Source organism: Aspergillus mulundensis, assembly GCF_003369625.1.
Source record: "Aspergillus mulundensis strain DSM 5745 chromosome Unknown scaffold_2, whole genome shotgun sequence".
Lineage (NCBI taxonomy): Eukaryota > Fungi > Ascomycota > Eurotiomycetes > Eurotiales > Aspergillaceae > Aspergillus > Aspergillus mulundensis.
In genome coordinates, this window is record NW_020797890.1 from 2921242 (window position 1) to 2938902 (window position 17661).

Below are 17661 nucleotides of genomic sequence, written 5' to 3' on the forward strand. Positions count from 1 at the left end.
TCGCCTTAGTTGTAACAGCAAGAATATCTAACTCCGCCGGCCAAAAAACTACTATATGTCAGTGCCGCCCCTCCTATGAAAGCTGTTCATGAGAATATATATATCCGCCTTAGCATCATCGCCTCATATTGACTTGCCAGACCAACCGAGAGGAGCCAAAGGCCAATGATATCTCTCTGATCAATTATGCGTTTGTCCCCATATTGGGGTAGACTGTTGCTGGAAAGTTTCCCGGCCAATCAAAGCCCCGAGACCGGCCGGCAAGGTCGCATATCCCCTGGTGCCATCCTCCTTTCTGCATCCCCCACATCTTGCGTCGCGACCTTTCATCGCATCTCTTGGAGTATCGTGTACAGTTCCTTCTTTGAACTGACATGATGTCAATACCACCGCCACAAGCTGTTAGGCGATTGCTCGGGGCCGACCTCGAGCTTGCCAGAGCTCTTTGCCGACGGGCGATCCCGAAGCTTGAGGTGGCGACCGGGCTTGCACCGAATGGCGATCCCCAGGAATAGAGCTCTCCAACTATGGGACACGGCCTGGGCCTCCTCGCTCAGTCGCTGAGCCGTCAGCAGCAACCATGGATCGAACCATCGTTTGAGATTTCCGCGAGTATTTAGACTGCAGTCAACGCAGGTCGCCGGGGTTGATTTCTGCCTCGACAGGTCATATCTACGATTCTATAACCTTACTTCATGGTGCTCTTTGTCTTGACAGAGCTTGGGTTGATTTTCTCCGTTTATATCCGCCGGAAATGCCACCAAACCGGCGATTGTAAGTCCTGGAGAGACCGTCGCCCAAGCGTTTGCTCACACATCTTATAGGAAGGGTCTAGCACCCCCCGAATTCGAATCCATAGAGGTCACTGACGATGGTTGCACGGCGCAAGATGGTATCCGCGCCAAACGACAGCTTGATGCTCTTCTGAAATTCACCAAGGGCCGGAAGCATCGTCGGACCACAGATTGGGGCCTTGATATGGCGGTCAATGCTGTAACTTCCGGCCCGTCTGACGGACTCGATCTTGGCCAACTATCAATCTCGGATACGCACCAACCCACGACCCCTCCCAGTCGAAAGAGTTCAGCGCGCAGTGAAACGACGGGTCACCCCAGCTCTCGAAGAGAAGGGCTTGTCTCGGCGGGAGCAGACTTCCAAGACCGTACGGAACGCATTGAGAGCACAAATCACTTCGTTCGTGTACCAGATGTACCATCAATATCAGACGAGGCGCGTTCAGTTTATTCTCGGGCCTGCTCGCTGCTCCTCGAGGGCACGGATAGTGATGGCGTACTGTTCCTGGAACCCCCCCGGAGCCAGTCAATGAGCAGCTCGCGGAGGTTAGTGGCAAGCCGAGACACTTTTCGTTCAAAAATCATCTGATTAAGGAATAGGTCATCTTGCACCAGTACCGGCAAGCTGAGCAGCGTGGAATCTGCAGCCTCCCGCCACCGGTCTTCGAGTACATCAGTCCAAGGAGATTGCCTCGAATCACCATGTGGACTGCTGGTGTCGGCCTTCTCCGAGGAACGACATGCAGAGGACTATGATGAGTTTCTATCTTCCATCGACCAAGACCTAGTGCGCGACTTATTCACGTTTTGCCCGGATGGCGCACTATTGAACCCAACATCTTCCGGTTGTACTGGAATTGATCAAACTCTTGCAGACAGGTTAAGCCAGGGTCTCTCGGAAGCAAAATCAACGATATTTGTACCTTTGTGGGATGTGGACAAGTCCCGCTGGGCATCCGGTCTCGTCATATGGACGTACCGGAACCTCTTCTTAGAGGGTGACTTCGACTACGTTCGAACCTTTGTTGACTCGATTGTTTCAGACCTGTTGCAGGTTAACCGCGCGTTGACAGAGAGATCAAAATATGATTTGGTCTCCTCCATTAGTCATGAACTGCGAACACCTTTACACGGCATGCTGGCGAATTCCGACTTGCTTGACTCAAGTACTCTCGATCATGCACAGCACGAAATGGTCAAGACGATCAAGACCTGCGGAAATACTCTACTGGATACGATGAACCATCTGTAAGTTTTAGTAGGCGACCTCCTCACGCTCAGCTTTTATCTAACGATCAAAGCCTTGATTTCGCCAAGATCAACAACCTTGCGAACTCGCATAACATATCGCCGCACAGTGCAGCACAAATTGATGGCTTGAACTCGACTTTTGATCTTGCTACCATGTTGCAAGATGTTGTCCACTCCCTCCATGCAGGACACTGTTCTCAGATCGATTCAACGGAAATCGACCTACCGTATCCGGCCGCTAGTCAAGGAGGCCAACCGTACTCGGCGCCTGACGAAAATGAGCCAACCACGATGGAGAATCTGTCTTTGGTTGTTCGAATTGAGGGAGATCAGTCTTGGAAGATCCACTCCCTCCCTGGCCCATGGAGACGGATCATCATGAACATTGTTGGCAACGCATTGAAGTTCACCAGTTCGGGTGTAGTCGAAGTGTCACTGGTCGACACGTCGAGGAACACTAAGCCAAAATACGCCCACATCAAGGTTACCGATACCGGCTGTGGTATCCCGAGATCTTACCTGCAAAACTCGATATTTACACCGTTCTCACAAGTCCAAGTATTAACAGCGGGAGTGGGGCTCGGACTGAGCATCACGCATAAGCTGGTAACTTACCTGGGCGGCCAGATTGATGTCAGCAGTGAGCTCGGCGTGGGCACAGAAGTCAACATTCGAATTCCGGTCAACGTTGTAGATGAAGAAATGACGACTGACAACTCTCCCGCAAATCACGATGCGTCCTTTTCTGCTAAAAAAGTCTGTCTCGTGGGCTTCAACTCACTGGTTCACACCAGCCACGACAACTATCGCCTTCTTGACCAAGAAACCAAACGAAAACTTGCAATTCGAGATACATTGAGCGCACTCTCACATCAGCTGCGCTGGAAACTATCGTTTGCCGACGACTTAGACGGCGGCCCGTCGGGTGACATCGCGGTGGTCGAGCAGTCAATGCTGGAGAAGCTCGCGACTACTGGCCCTATCAAGACTAGATTTCAGTCCATCATTGTGCTCAGGAGCTATGGTACGCCTGATTCCGGATACATCAAATTTCAGAGTGCAGTTAATGTTGCTTACGTCTCCCAACCGTATGTACTTGCTGCGATATGGAAACGTGCTTGATGCTAATGCTCCTAGATTCGGACCACGCAATATCACCGAAGCAATGCAAAAGGTCGCAAGCGTTCGCACGGGTACCTACCCTAGCCTCACTTTGCGGTCCCGCGCTGCAGCAGAGATGGATGAGAATCAAACGTCCTTCAATTCTCCCCCTGCTGTCAGGAACAGTGTATCCGAGTTTCCGCGGCAACAGAGCTCGCTACAAAGCGACCTTCGTGTATTGATCGTGGACGACAATGATGTTAACCTCAAGGTACGAACAGAGGTGATAGTTTCCTTTACGTCCTAAAGCATTATAGGTTCTGTCTACCTTCATGTCCAAGATAGGATACTCCTACGACACCGCACCAAACGGACTCGTGGCAGTCGAAAAGTATAAACAATCCCGCTTGAGATTCGACTACGTCTTCATGGGTTAGTATCCCTCTCTTCCATCTGTTGCTCGCCACTAACATGTCTAGACATATCGATGCCGATCATGGACGGAATCACGGCGTCAAGGACAATCCGCGCGTACGAAGATGAGAATCTGTGGGAACGATGCACCATTATGGCTGTCACCGGCGTGGCATCTAGCGATATGCAACAGCAGGCGTTTGACGCCGGAATGGACGATTACTTGGTGAAGCCGCTGTCGCTTCGTGACTTGAAGCGGATACTCGGTGTTCTGTGATACTGCTCCCATCGCACATGCGTCATACTCTTCTCCCTGGACATTTCGAGGCACTTACCATGGTCACATGATTCTCAATCAACACTCCCTTGGAAATAAATGCAGAAGAATCTCGAAGACGACAGGTAGCCTTATCGGCATCGGCAGCGGGCCTGCTCTTGGGTCACCGACCCATGACATGCCTGTGGGCCAGATATACCCTATCTGATTAGGGCTGCACTTGCCAATGAGTTGGGGGGAGGGCAGGCTTAGCTCAGGCCCTGGCCTTTTATTAAGCTCGGAAGAGGCTCGGAATGTGACCATCGGACCTTAGGCAACAAGCCGAAACATCAACTTATGGTAGCCACGTACAAGTCGTTCGCTGTCACTCGACGTAGTTCATCCGCCGGCCCCGGGTGTCTGGACTCGCCCCTGACTAACGAATCCACCAGCTCACGGATTAAGCAACGTCCGTTTCATGGCTAAAGTGGGCCAACCGTGAGATGCTGAATATATGATTGGCTCTCAAGCACCCTATCCCGAGACTCAACGGATATACGGCCGTAAAACTATATCCGTTCATTCTACACCGGGTCAGATACGCAATGATAGGAAAAACGGAATTTTCGTTATCAATATATAGCGCCCGGGTCGCCATGTCTGAGGCCGTAGAGATATTTCAAGTTACCTTGCTTATCGATTGGTTGTTGTGAAGTACATATAGTTAGGGTTGCTTGGTATACCTCGCCATGGCGGCATCCTCATCATCCTCCGGGACAATCGACCTGGAGCAAGGCGGCTCCGGAATCTCAAAGAGGCTGACGCTCACCTTTCGCGACCTCACAGTCAACGTCACTGCCGCCGATGCCGCGCTTGGTCAGACGTTGCTGTCGGTTGTTGATCCGCGACAGCTTGTGGATTACTTTGGGAGAGGAGAGAAGCCGAAGAGGGTATGTCAGTCCGCTTATATACATACTCTATACTGACTGATTCAACTAGACAATTCTCAATGGCTTGACTGGCCAAGTCCGACCAGGGGAGATGGTGAGCCATACCTGTCCCAAGTTACAATTACAGCTCTAACGTTACACGGATTTAGTTACTCGTCCTCGGCCGCCCAGGCTCAGGCTGTACATCATTCCTCCGCGTTCTCTCCAACGACCGCGCCTCATTCGACGAAGTCACCGGCGAAACATGGTACGGAAGCATGGACCACAAAGCAGCCAAGAGATACCGCCAGCAGATTATGTTCAACACCGAAGACGACGTGCATTTCCCCACACTGACCGTCAACCGGACGATGAAGTTTGCGCTGCGGAACAAGATACCCCGCGAGAGAGACGAGGGTCTAAACGAGAAGGGCTTCGTGCAGCGCGAGCGAGACAATATCCTTGACTCGCTGGGTATCCCGCACACGAAGAAAACCCTAGTAGGCAATGAGTTCGTCCGCGGTGTCTCAGGTGGCGAGAGGAAGCGCGTCTCGTTGGCGGAGGTGATGGCCGGACAGAGCCCCGTGCAGTTCTGGGATAACCCTACGCGCGGTCTTGACTCGAAAACGGCCGCCGAGTTCGCGAGGATGATTCGGCGGGAGGCGGACGAGAATGGGAAGACGATGGTTTGCACGACCTACCAGGCTGGAAACGACATCTACGACAAGTTCGATAAAGTTCTTGTTCTTGCTGATGGACTGGTTGTCTACTATGGTCCTCGGAGTCAGGCTCGCAGCTACTTCGAGGATCTGGGCTTTGTGTTTCCCAAGGGCGCGAATGTTGCCGATTTCTTGACTTCCGTCACGGTTCTTACCGAGCGCATTGTTGCGCCTGGTATGGAGGGAACGGTGCCTAATACGCCCCAGGAATTCGAAGCTCGCTATAGGGAGAGTAAGATCTACCGAGACGCGCTTGACGCGATCGTTCCTCCTGAAAAGCTGGTTTCCGAAGAGGAGGATCTTGCTACTGCTGTTGCTCGCGAGAAGAGGAAAGGCCATATTCCCCGGCCTCAGAGTGTGTATACCACCGGTTTGTGGGATCAGATCGTTGCGTGCATGATCCGGTAAGTCTTCTACTTCTGCGGTGAGACATCGCTGACTTGCATCCAGACAATTCCAAATTATGGCCGGAGACAAGCTCTCCCTAATAATCAAGCTCGTGTCATCCATCCTCCAAGCCCTGGTCTGCGGAAGTCTGTTCTACGACCTGAAGATGGACAGCTCTTCCATCTTCCTTCGCCCTGGTGTCCTCTTCTTCCCGTGTCTCTACTACCTCCTCGAGTCCATGTCCGAAACAACAAGTTCCTTCATGGGACGTCCGATCTTCTCGCGCCACAAGCGCTTTGGCTTCTACCGACCAACCGCGTTCTGCATCGCGAACGCGATCACGGATATCCCTATCACGATTGTCCAGGTCTCCTGCTTCTCGCTGATCCTCTACTTCATGAGCTCGCTGCAGATGGACGCCGGAAAGTTCTTCACCTTCTGGCTCATCATCATCACGAACACGCTGTGCTGTATGCAGATGTTCCGTGCGGTCGGAGCGCTGTGCAAGAGATTTGGATTGGCGTCGCAGCTAACAGGACTCATTTCTACCATCGGCTTTGTGTACGGAGGTAAGCCACTTAACCCTGCCAATCCAACCCCCACTAACATGCCCAGGCTACCTAATCCCCTTCTCCAAAATGCACCCCTGGTTCCGCTGGATCTTCTACCTAAACCCGTGCTCGTACGCCTTCGAGGCCATCATGGCCAACGAGTTCAGCGGCCTCGAACTCCAATGCATCGCACCAAACTACATCCCCTACGGACCCGGGTACTCCGACGCTGCGTCGTCCAACCGCGGCTGCTCCGTCCCAGGAAGCGACGGCGACATGATCTCCGGCGCAGCCTACATCCGCGAACAGTACAGCTACTCCTCCGGGCATATCTGGAGGAGCTTCGGCGTCCTCGTAGGCTTCTGGGCGTTTTTCATCTTCTTGACCGCGGTCGGGTTCGAGAAGCTGAATAGCTCGGGCGGTTCATCGGTCTTGCTTTACAAACGGGGTAGCAACCCAGGTGTGAAGAAGGAGCTGGAGCGTTCAGACGCGGCGAGCAAGGAGATGGCGCTCGCGCAGTCGGGGAAGCAATCTACCTTCACCTGGAACAAGCTTGACTACCATGTTCCGTTCCATGGGGAGAAAAAGCAGCTGCTTGATCAGGTATTCGGGTTCGTCAAGCCGGGGAATTTGGTCGCGCTTATGGGGTGCTCGGGGGCTGGAAAGACGACGTATGTGTGGAAACTCTTTCAGGAAAGATTGATGCTAACATTGAACCATCTCCAGGCTCTTGGATGTGCTTGCTCAGCGGAAAGACAGCGGTGAAGTCCGCGGGTCTATCCTGATCGACGGCCGACCTCAAGGTATCAGTTTCCAGAGACTGACTGGGTACTGCGAGCAAATGGATGTCCATGAGGGGACGGCAACTGTCCGCGAAGCTCTGGTCTTCTCTGCGTTCCTTCGTCAGCCTTCACATGTCTCGGAGGAGGAGAAGCTGGCTTATGTTGACCATATCATTGATCTGCTTGAGCTGTACGATATCCGGGATGCACTTATTGGAGGTAGGCATCTTCCCGCCGCCTATTTGGATTATACTGACATTGATACCTAGTCCCCGGCGCTGGTCTGAGTATTGAGCAACGAAAACGCGTTACTTTGGGTGTTGAGCTCGTTGCTAAGCCGACGCTGCTGTTCTTGGATGAGCCTACTTCTGGTCTTGATGGTCAATCGGCTTACAACAGTAAGTGTCTTGAGTTCAGGAAAGGTGGTATGCTGACTGTCTAGTTATTCGGTTCCTACGAAAACTCGTCGACGGAGGTCAAGCCGTGCTTTGCACTATCCACCAACCTTCTGCTGTTTTGTTTGACGCTTTCGACTCTCTTCTCCTGTTGGCCAAGGGTGGAAAGATGGCGTACTTTGGCGAGAGTAAGTTCTGACATCCTGTGTATGCCATGTTGAGCCTCGCTAACTGCAACAGCCGGTAAGGATTCTGACAAGGTGCTCGGCTACTTTGCGCAGAACGGCGCCCCCTGCCCGCCCGAGACAAACCCCGCGGAGCACATCGTCGAGGTGATCCAGGGTGTCGGTGACAAGAGGATTGACTGGGTGGACGTCTGGAACAAGAGCCCTGAGCGGGAACGTGCTATCGCAGAACTGGAGGAATTGAACCGGTTCCACCAGGCACATCCCGGGGAAGAAGACACGGCCAGCTTTGCAACGTCGAAATGGTACCAGTTCCGCATGGTGCTGCACCGGCTTATGATCAAGCTGTGGAGAGAACCCGACTATATGTGGAACAAAATCATTCTTCATATCTTTGCTGGTTTGTTCTCCGGGTTTACGTTCTGGAAAATGGGCAATGGCACGTTTGACTTGCAGCTTCGGTTGTTCGCTATCTGTACGCTCACACTCCTATCCCATTAAGCTGACCCAAACTAATACATGTCCAGTTAACTTCATCTTCGTCGCCCCCGGCTGCATCAACCAAATGCAGCCCTTCTTCCTGCAGAACCGCGATATCTTCGAGACAAGAGAGAAGAAGTCCAAGACGTACCACTGGCTCGCCTTCATCGCCGCCCAAACAGCCTCTGAGATCCCCTACCTAATCATCTGCGCCACCCTCTACTTCGCCTGCTGGTACTTCACAGCCGGCTTCCCCGTGGAAGCGCGGATCTCCGGCCAATTCTATCTCCAAATGATCTGTAAGCCCCCAGCACTCGCCCAAACCGAAGTAGCAAGCTAACAGCCCAGTCTACGAATTCCTCTACACCTCGATCGGCCAAGCAATCGCCGCCTACGCGCCAAACGAGTACTTCGCCGCAATCATGAACCCGATCGTCATCGGCGCCGGCATGATCGCCTTCTGCGGCGTCGTCGTCCCCTACGACCAGATGCAGCCCTTCTGGCGCTACTGGATGTACTACCTCGACCCGTTCACGTATCTCGTTGGTGGCCTGTTGACCGAAGTCCTCTGGGATGTACCTGTCAAATGCCTCGATTCCGAGTTCACCACCTTCAGCGCACCGGACGGCCAGACGTGCGGCCAGTACATGGCGGACTTTTTGGCGAGTAATGCGGGCTACCTGCGTGATGCGGATGCGACGGGGATGTGTGAGTTCTGCCAGTATGCATCTGGGGCGGATTATGCGAGGACGTTCAATTTGCGGGAGAGGTACTATGGGTGGAGAGATGTGAGTTTCGCGTTGCTTTGGGCTTGATCATTGCTGATAGGGTTCTAGACGGGGATTACGGCGCTGTTCTGCATTACGTCGTATATGGCTGTGTTTGTGATGATGAAGTTGCGCTCGAAGAAGACCAAGGAGGCGCGGTCGGAGTGATGGGTAATACCTCCTCGGTCGCTGCTGCTCGACGGGCGCAATGCTCGACTTTCTGACGAGAATATATCAAGTATGTGCTCTTGAATAGAGTGAGTCTGTGAATTTCCTGGCTTGGGGATGTTATGGAAGTTTTATAGACGGTTGTCTCAGTCCGGCGCCCAGGACATGTTCCTCTTGCGCCTTATTATGGTTTCAGTTTGGTGTTCCTGTCTTTGCTTCTCCATTCCCATTCGGTGCTTTTTATAGGATATATAGCATTATAGACTTATGATTTTAATAGACGTTATATGTTCTGAAGGTGGTGTTGATATGTTGTATTGCGGTTGATGCGAAGACTGACTGCGATGCCCAGACATCCAAATTGGGATATTGCAGCATCATACGGTCGTCCTCCGTATCTTTTACGAACATGAATTGATTGTGATGGGTTCATCACCATGCTGCCAAGTATCCAATACCGAGCCGTGTCATGTCGATCTCTACTCCGTTCAGTGCGGTGATGCCCTTTGTAGGGCTACGCGAGGCCTCACTTGCCGCCCACAATCAATCCACGACAGGACTGAAGTACAAGCTTCTGACTCGTTTTACATGAGGCAAACTCAGCGGCCGAGTTCCTGGCAGCAGTCGCAGATAGAAACACGCCTTTTGCCGAGACGCCTGGGGCCGGCTGATTGGTGGAGACGCAGTATATCTCAAACAGGGGCAGCTCAACCTCAAACACCGCGGGCTGGCCCTGGCAGGAGGCGCTTGGGCGTCGTCATCTGCTGGACAGGCGGCTTATAAGCTGTCTTTTCCCGTAGGAAACTTCCTCTCCAGTGTGCATACCAATCCATTCCAGCTTCATTGACTGAAGTCTGCCTTTCTTTCCTACACTCTTGCGCTGGTCGCTTCCATTCACTACTTCCATTCCATATCATCCGTTCTTTGAATACATATACATTCAAAATGTCCCGCCTTCTCTCCATCGCCTCCTTCATCGCCGCCGTCAAGGCCCACGGCTACGTCCAGAACATCGTCGTCAACGGCGTCTACTACTCCGGCTGGGAGATCAACTCGTACCCCTACATGACCGATCCCCCGGTTGTTGCGGCATGGCAGATTCCGAACTCCAACGGCCCTGTTGATGTCTCGAATGGCTACACCACCGAGGATATCATCTGCAACCTGAACGCCACCAACGCCCAGGGATACGTTGAGGTTGCGGCCGGTGACAAGATTAACTTGCAGTGGTCTGCTTGGCCAGACAGTCACCACGGCCCTGTACGTCTCCCCTTCTGGTGTGTTCTGTATGAAATGGTGATATGCTAATGAGTATCCATGGATAGGTCATCGACTACCTCGCCAGCTGCGGCGACGACTGCACAACCGTCGACAAGACCACCCTCGAGTTCTTCAAGATCGACGGCGTCGGGCTCGTCGACGACGCCACCGTCCCCGGCACCTGGGGCGACGACGAGCTGATCGACAACAACAACAGCTGGCTCGTCGAGATCCCCTCCTCCATCGCCCCGGGCAACTACGTCCTGCGCCACGAGATCATCGCCCTGCACTCCGCCGGCACCTCCGGCGGCGCCCAGAACTACCCCCAGTGCTTCAACCTCAAGGTCACCGGCTCCGGCACTGACTCGCCCGCTGGAACCAAGGGCACGGAGCTGTACACCCTCGACGACGCCGGCATCCTCGTCAACATCTACCAGAGCCTCTCGACCTACGTCGTCCCCGGCCCGACGCTGTACAGCGGGGCTACCAGCATCGCCCAGGCTACGTCTAAGATCACGGCGACTGGCTCCGCGACGTCGGGTGCTGGTGGTGCCGCTGCTACGGGCTCTGGCTCTGGCTCTGGCTCTGGTGCGTCCTCTGCTGTCACCACCACCGCTGCTGCCACAAGCACAACCACCGCCGCCGCGGAAACCGCCAAGTCGTCCGTCGTCTCGGCGCCCTCTGCTTCGGCCCCTGCTGCTGCCCCTACCAGCGTGTCGGCGCCTACAACCCTCAGCACGGCCACCCGCACTGCCCTGACCACCACCACCGCCGCTGTCCAGCCCACCGTCCCCGCCGTGCAGCCCTCTGCGCCCGCCGCTCAGCCCTCCGCTTCGACGCCCGCCTCCAGCGGATCCGGATCCGGCTCCGGCTCCGGCTCCGGCTCCAACGCCCTGTACGCCCAGTGCGGCGGGCTTAACTTCAAGGGCGCGACTGGCTGTGTCTCCGGCGCGACCTGCAAGAAGATGAACCCGTACTACTCGCAGTGCGTTGCTGCGTAAACGCACGTGGTCTGGGCACTGCTCAATGCAGGTGTTGGAACGCGAGACATTGTATTATTATCACCAGATAGATGAATATCTACGTCGACGTTCGTTTCTTCTACGCTTACGGCTATCGTAGAGTACCGTAGCGGTAGCGGACCGTCCCGGCGTCGTAGGCCTTGTCTGACTCTGCAAGCATCCTGAGGGATTTTAAAAGTGGATGCATATAGTATGGATATGGATATGGCACTCCTAGGTACCTAGGTCGAGTATTAGCGGACACCATGGCCTTGCGTGCCGGCTGGGTGAAATGAAATAAAGCCAGTGCCACAGCTCTGTCCCGGGACGTCCTGTTTCAACCAGAGCTCGAACTCGAACTCGAACTCGAACTCGAACTCGGGTTCGGATTCAACCCCGTTGATGGATATTGAAAGACCCTTTGCCTAGTACAATGTTGGCCGCTCCGTACGCCAGGTAAGCCTGTCTAGGCTCCCTCCCTGTCAGCACCACACAGTTGGGCGTTAACGGATGGGTATATTTATTTATATCTATATCTACGCAGCCTACAAATACAGGGAAAAGGTTATACATGGTACCATACAGGATCCTTGCTTAACTCTATATGCGTTCGCGTTCCTTTGTCGTCGTGTAAGGTTTGCGCCAGGGAAGGTACCAGAGGGAACTGGAGGCTACGTAACTATAGTTGCCAACACTAATATTGTTTCTAACAGGTCTCGGACAAAGGTCAAGAGGCTTGGAATGAAAAGTGGTATTATTTTCGGCGGTGTTGAGGTATGCATTCCGTGTTCGTAGTGCGGGGAGAGCCACGGTATTGGATGGAGCAGGATTATCAAGAGTATGTGTGGAACGCTGATGGCCCGCCTGGATAGAATAGCAGACGCGACGACAAGAACGCGTTGGCTAATATCAAGAGCGACTAGACGGGCTGGGGTGGAAGTGTGTGTGGATCTAGGTAGGGCTAAGGCACTGCTTGCCGGGGGTAAGCTCGCAATCATTTTATTTACGTTGCTGCTTCGTCCCAGTCACATCCATGAGGTTATACACCCTCACGGCATGCACCGATCGTCACCCACTGGCGAGGTGGATGGTAGTGTCTTGCAGGGTCCTGAGTACGTGACAGGAACCTAACGGTAATTTGCCGTCTCCGGGTATACTGCACAAGGTCTCCGCGGTGGAACGTATGCTTCCGGAAACTGGGCCACGGCCATAAATCAGGACTGGCGATGGACTCGCGATGTTGACTTTCGCGAAAGCGTTCTTCGAAAGCGTTGTCGGTGCCGGCCAGCTTGATGACTTGATGAAAGACGTCAATCGTGGAAAATCAAGCCATAGGCACATCAAACACAGAATTCAGCGAACAAAACGTCTCAAGGTCCATGGTCGAAAAGTCAAAATCCCAGCCCATATCCGACAATGTAAAATCCAGCAGGTCCTCGCCAGTCCCCGTACTCCCAGTCGTAGAGGGCATATGCATACCCTGGTCGAGCGAGTTACCTTGGAAGTCGTATAGCAATGGGTCGGGTTGGGGAAGAGGAGTCGTGAGCGTAGATGGCGAATGATGGTGCTGCATCGGCGGCGCTCCGTATGGCCGGGGTATGGTGCTTGGTGCATGATTCTGATTGAATGCGTAGGGCGGATTCCGAGGTTCTGTCTGCGTCGGCGGACCCCATTCGTACGAGGGGTCTAGCTGTTTGAGGATTGTTTGGATCGCTCTGATTGACGCGTCGACTGCATCTGCCGGGTACATGCTTTTCAAAGCTTTTAATGTTGCGTAGATCCAAGGGAGATGGGACGCGGCCAGATCTTGGCCGTGGATGAGGTCGAATATGAGCGCGAAGCATGAACTGGAGAGGAAGTAGGAATGGTATCGGATTCCCTAACGCCGTTAGCCTTTGCCGTCTCGTGGAAGTTTAGTGTCGTACCCTAACTAGCTCATTGGCGGTATAGGACTCGCACAGAAAATGGATGGTTCGACAAGCTGCACTGAGCGCATACCCGCAAGCCTGGTTGAGCCAGTCCGGAATCTCGCGTTTCGTCTTGGCCTCTTCTGGGGCCTGTGTCCTACCCTGATTCCACCGACCTCTGAAAATGAGGAATGGACGGAATGTCAGGAGAATGGTGTGATAGTACACTTTACCGGTCAGTCGCTGTCTAGGTTTAGATCATGAACGCATACTCACAGGTAATGCACATGGTCTGCTGCACTCCGACGCCGCCAGGCTGGGGCCGCTTGTCAAGCCCAAAGCCTAACGCACGTTTCATCTTGGAGTCGAACGGCCGCACATCATCCCAGATTGACTTTGCAATCCTCCACATTTGCAACAGGGACTCGTGGTGTCGGCCATACAGCTCATCGGCGGATCGGACCATGGCCTCAGAAAGATTCAGCAAGGCCAGGCAGAACGGGTCTTGAGGTGTAGGAATTCCGACATCTCTCCGTGAAAGCGAGCTGGGGCGTCCGAGATGAAAGCATATCCAGCTGCAGATTGTCAGACCGTGGACTGGTTCAAGGGCAAGGCGACTAACTTCTCATAAATGTAAAGGTACCAAAATGTCCTCCGCCGCTCCTCGGCACACTCGACGCTGTCACTATTCCCGTGAGGCGACTCTTTGTGCAAACCAGCGGAGATTGCCTTTCGCGCAGCAGCGCCCAAATGAAGATAGCACGAGTTTGGCCTCCCCACCTCGTTCTGAAAGTGGGCGTGCGGAAGTCAGTGCGAGTCGCAGCGAACAAGACAGGAAACTTATCATGAACATAAACAGCTGCACCGTTTGAAGGTTGACAGTATCATCGAGAACATTGCAGGACGCCTTGACTCGTTCGTACAGAATGTCTCCCCAGGCATGATGCTCTGATACCAGCGCCCCCAGCGCCAGCGCCATCATAAAAACAGAATGATATGTTTCGGTATTCGACGCAGCACGAGGCCCGTATAGCTGCTTCAACCGCTGGCGGAAAACTTCCGTCGGCCAGACGGGCAGTAGGCCATAGAGGGTGGACAAAAACGCGTCCAAGAACAAGCTGGCGAGCTCGTATGACAGGAACATGACATGAGGGTCCACCCCACTTGATCCCCGAGACGGATCCTTATGGGGATCTGCGGGGATGCCAAAGAAGATGGTGCGAAAGCTAAGCATGTCCAAGCCAGCCCCGGCTTCCTCCACGCGGCCGTGGGGTCCCTGCTCCGGGTGCCCGGCGGGGTGGGACGTCAAATCCCGGTAGATCTCGTGCATGAGACTAAAGTGAGACGTAGAGCCGTAATAAAGCTGGACCTTGTTGGACGAGGACGTCATATGGGTGGCCGAGACGCTATTGTTGAAGCTGAGAGGCGGCTCCTCGCGGTGGAGTCCCGGCTGGCCTGACTCGGGGCGAGAGGCAGAGAGTCCATCTTCCAGTCTCTCCTCGGTGCGATTGCTGCCTCGAATGCTCTCATGCTTCTTCTTCCGCTGTCGCACGACCTCCCGGTATAGGCAGGGCGTCCGCCTCATGCGGCAAGTCTTGCATGGGTTCTCGCCTGAGCATTTGATCTTACGAGTGCGACACTCCTCGCAAGCCTTTGGTAGACGCCACTTAGGCGTAGTCTCAGACTCTGCGTCAGCCATTGGATGTGTTCACTTAGGCGAAGTCTCAGACGGTCTCAGCCATTGGATGTGTTCACTTAGGCGTAGTCTCAGGCTCTGTGTCAACCATTGGATGTGTTCACACGGCGGAAAAAGGTCGGATATAACTCTGGAGCAGGTCGGCCTTTGCCAACGATGGGTTGTGCGAAGAAAAGGCGTTGGATGTGTCTTGAAGTCAGTGGGAGTGGGCCAAACGCCGGGTCTCGGATATACGGCGCAGATGTATTTCCGCATCACGTGAGTCTGTCCCGTCTAAGCCAGTTCAAGCAAAGCAGCATGGGATTCATGAGTTTTGGAGGCGGGCTTTGAAGAGTCGATGAGAATGGCGAGATAAATCATGTCTTTCCGGGGATTGTCGCGACTTCCTATCGACCTTCCTGTTCCCCCAAACTGACAAATATATATTCTTGGGTTAGAGCCAGGTTCCCCATAGTATGTGAAAACAGAGCGAACATTTTATTCCAGTAAGCAGAGCAAGAAGACAGTAACATGATATCTTAAAGTATTGACATGAATCCTCAGCCATAAATGTACACAAAAATATTGCAGACCTGGTATCCTAACGCCTATGCACCGCTAATGTACAAAAACGCCAATGCAAACCAAAAGCCTAGAAGAGCTGATTCCGCGTCGACCAATCTGCCGGAAATGCCGTAAACATGTTCGCAGCAACGGGATCGAGACGGCCCACAGCGTCATGGCTGATCGCTCTATTAGTCATAGCTAGTGTATCACTGCTGACAGTGACTGGCGGGGGGTCCGCGCCGGTCGGGAGCACGTTCAAGTCCGCTTCGAGGTCGGGGAACTCGCGTACGAAGTCGTCTGTCATGCACCAGTTTTGCAGGTCGTAGAAGGACTTGGTGAATGCGTCCGAATACCGATAAAGACCTGTCTGGCCCTGTTGAATGAAGGCATCCTGCAGACGGTAAGGCCAGGTGAAGCGAAAACAGGTCCAGAACATGGACCAGAATTTGTCGGAGCAGTGCTGATGAGGGTACATGATCAAGCGCTCACGTAGCGGGGGCCTTTGTTCGTCAGTCATGGTCACCAAATCCTCCATTGCCGACTCACCACACGACGAAGTCTATCAGCGGTTTGTGTATGATGCGATGCTGGGAGGGCCGCTGTCGCATGAACATCGGAAGATGGGTCAGATTTGCTTCAGATGGGTCAGACAGATGCTAAGGAACGTTAGCACTAACAGGGAGTAAGAAGATGCCCAACATACTCGTAGCATTAAGCTGACGACTCGCAAGATTGCCAGCCGTTCCACCAACCCGCAGCTACGCCATACTGTCTCGTCGGCCGTTCGAAGCATGGTCCAGACGGGATCTAGCGGGTACAGATGGGTGACGGCCTCCCAGCCATGGACTATAGCACGGATTGCAATGTCACTGTCGCGCATTCTCTGGTCCGCCATGCTTCGTGTGCAAGTGAGCGCAAATCGGCCGAGCATGTCGTTCATGTAGAGTAGCTGTTTACAGCAGCCGCACTGAGACTCGCTCGAGTGAAAAGCTTGAAGTGGCATTGGCATGTCGAGGGGAAAGGTGTGCATGGTGCTATTGAATGGGACGTGGACATCATCTGGGGGTTTTCCCGCTATCGACAACCCGTCGGGCAGACCCACGTATGTGCCGTTCGGGGAATATCTGTCGATGATGCTTGGTTCTTCAAAAGGCGGACTTGCAGACTGGACGTGAGTATGGTGGCCCGGGCCGACGAAGCTTGATTGTTGCGCGCCTTCAGGACCACGGCCATTGGACCCAATATTCTTGCTGTGGTCGCTATCGGACGAGATCGATCCGTCGGGGGGCTGTTTCACGGTATCAAGGCTTTTGAGAGCGACGCCTAGGTGAAGCAGAACGTCAGCACGGTCCTATCCAGGTAAGCGACTGACTTACTTGCATCAGCAAGACCCCCGCTAATAGCCTTTTGAATCGACCGTAGCGTAGATTGGAGCGCTTCGTTCGCTTTCCTCTGCGCATCCAGTTCTTCGATCAATTCTTGAATATTTCCGCTTTTGTGAAAACGAGTCAACGTCTCGATCCGATCCTCGAGCGCCGCAATCCTTTGTCTTGTCTTTTCCCTCGCGCTTCTCTGAGCTTGCCGGTCCTGCTCTCGCTTCCGGGCCGCGCGATCGCCCGTCAACTTGGTTGTCTTTGGCGCCTTGCGGGCGGGTTCCATCACGATGAAAAAGCTCGTCGGTGAACAAGGAAAGGCAGAGAGCGACCGATCACTTAAGTAAGTAGGGAGGCTTGGGGCCCTCGGTTCGTCGAGGAGTCACTTGGAGATTCGGTGTCACTGCGGCAGACAGACAAAAGAAGAAAAAACGATTCACATGCCAGCCGGGCCCGTTAAAAAGCCGGCGATCGATGATGCGTCAAGAGATCCCTTCCCCGCGAAGTTTATTGCCTTAGATTAAAGCCCAGGTGCTAAGACTCACCCCCCGCCTCTTCACGCGTGGCAGCGATGCGAACCCCGGATGGATCCGGTTCCGCTGCGCTGTGCCTGCCGTGATAGCCCAGTGCTGATAGGCAGTCAGGGACTGGTGAAACGATGGCGACGACAGCCTGCAGGAAGGAAGGCAAGGGGGTCGG

The 17661-nt window shown here is 53.8% G+C and overlaps 5 protein-coding genes across 5 annotated transcripts; 3 read left to right on the forward strand and 2 right to left on the reverse strand.

The window, feature by feature from the left end:
• Nucleotides 1–754: 754 nt before the first annotated feature.
• DSM5745_03608 (hybrid sensor histidine kinase/response regulator) lies at nucleotides 755–3837 on the forward strand (the record flags this gene model as incomplete). Its single annotated transcript, XM_026745624.1, has 7 exons — nucleotides 755–774; nucleotides 825–1340; nucleotides 1395–2042; nucleotides 2096–3133; nucleotides 3183–3417; nucleotides 3464–3578; nucleotides 3626–3837. 7 exons carry the CDS (start codon nucleotides 755–757, stop codon nucleotides 3835–3837), a joined length of 2784 nt encoding a protein of 927 aa, XP_026606490.1.
• Nucleotides 3838–4565: 728 nt separating this feature from the next.
• On the forward strand, nucleotides 4566–9235 carry DSM5745_03609 (putative ABC multidrug transporter; the record flags this gene model as incomplete). Its single annotated transcript, XM_026745625.1, has 12 exons — nucleotides 4566–4766; nucleotides 4816–4860; nucleotides 4916–5868; nucleotides 5915–6420; nucleotides 6467–7073; nucleotides 7129–7403; nucleotides 7454–7582; nucleotides 7627–7767; nucleotides 7820–8239; nucleotides 8292–8543; nucleotides 8593–8952; nucleotides 9081–9235. The coding sequence occupies 12 exons, from the start codon at nucleotides 4566–4568 to the stop codon at nucleotides 9233–9235; spliced, it is 4044 nt and encodes a 1347-aa protein (XP_026606491.1).
• An 889-nt stretch (nucleotides 9236–10124) lies between these two features.
• On the forward strand, nucleotides 10125–11440 carry DSM5745_03610 (uncharacterized protein; the record flags this gene model as incomplete). Its single annotated transcript, XM_026745626.1, has 2 exons — nucleotides 10125–10439; nucleotides 10505–11440. 2 exons carry the CDS (start codon nucleotides 10125–10127, stop codon nucleotides 11438–11440), a joined length of 1251 nt encoding a protein of 416 aa, XP_026606492.1.
• Nucleotides 11441–12764: 1324 nt separating this feature from the next.
• DSM5745_03611 (Zn(II)2Cys6 transcription factor) lies at nucleotides 12765–15046 on the reverse strand (the record flags this gene model as incomplete). The annotated part of the gene is made up of 4 exons (XM_026745627.1): nucleotides 12765–13287; nucleotides 13439–13574; nucleotides 13624–13922; nucleotides 14064–15046. 4 exons carry the CDS (start codon nucleotides 15044–15046, stop codon nucleotides 12765–12767), a joined length of 1941 nt encoding a protein of 646 aa, XP_026606493.1.
• A 628-nt stretch (nucleotides 15047–15674) lies between these two features.
• DSM5745_03612 (bZIP transcription factor) lies at nucleotides 15675–17248 on the reverse strand (the record flags this gene model as incomplete). The annotated part of the gene is made up of 4 exons (XM_026745628.1): nucleotides 15675–16089; nucleotides 16136–16245; nucleotides 16293–16912; nucleotides 16966–17248. The coding sequence occupies 4 exons, from the start codon at nucleotides 17246–17248 to the stop codon at nucleotides 15675–15677; spliced, it is 1428 nt and encodes a 475-aa protein (XP_026606494.1).
• Nucleotides 17249–17661: the final 413 nt, after the last annotated feature.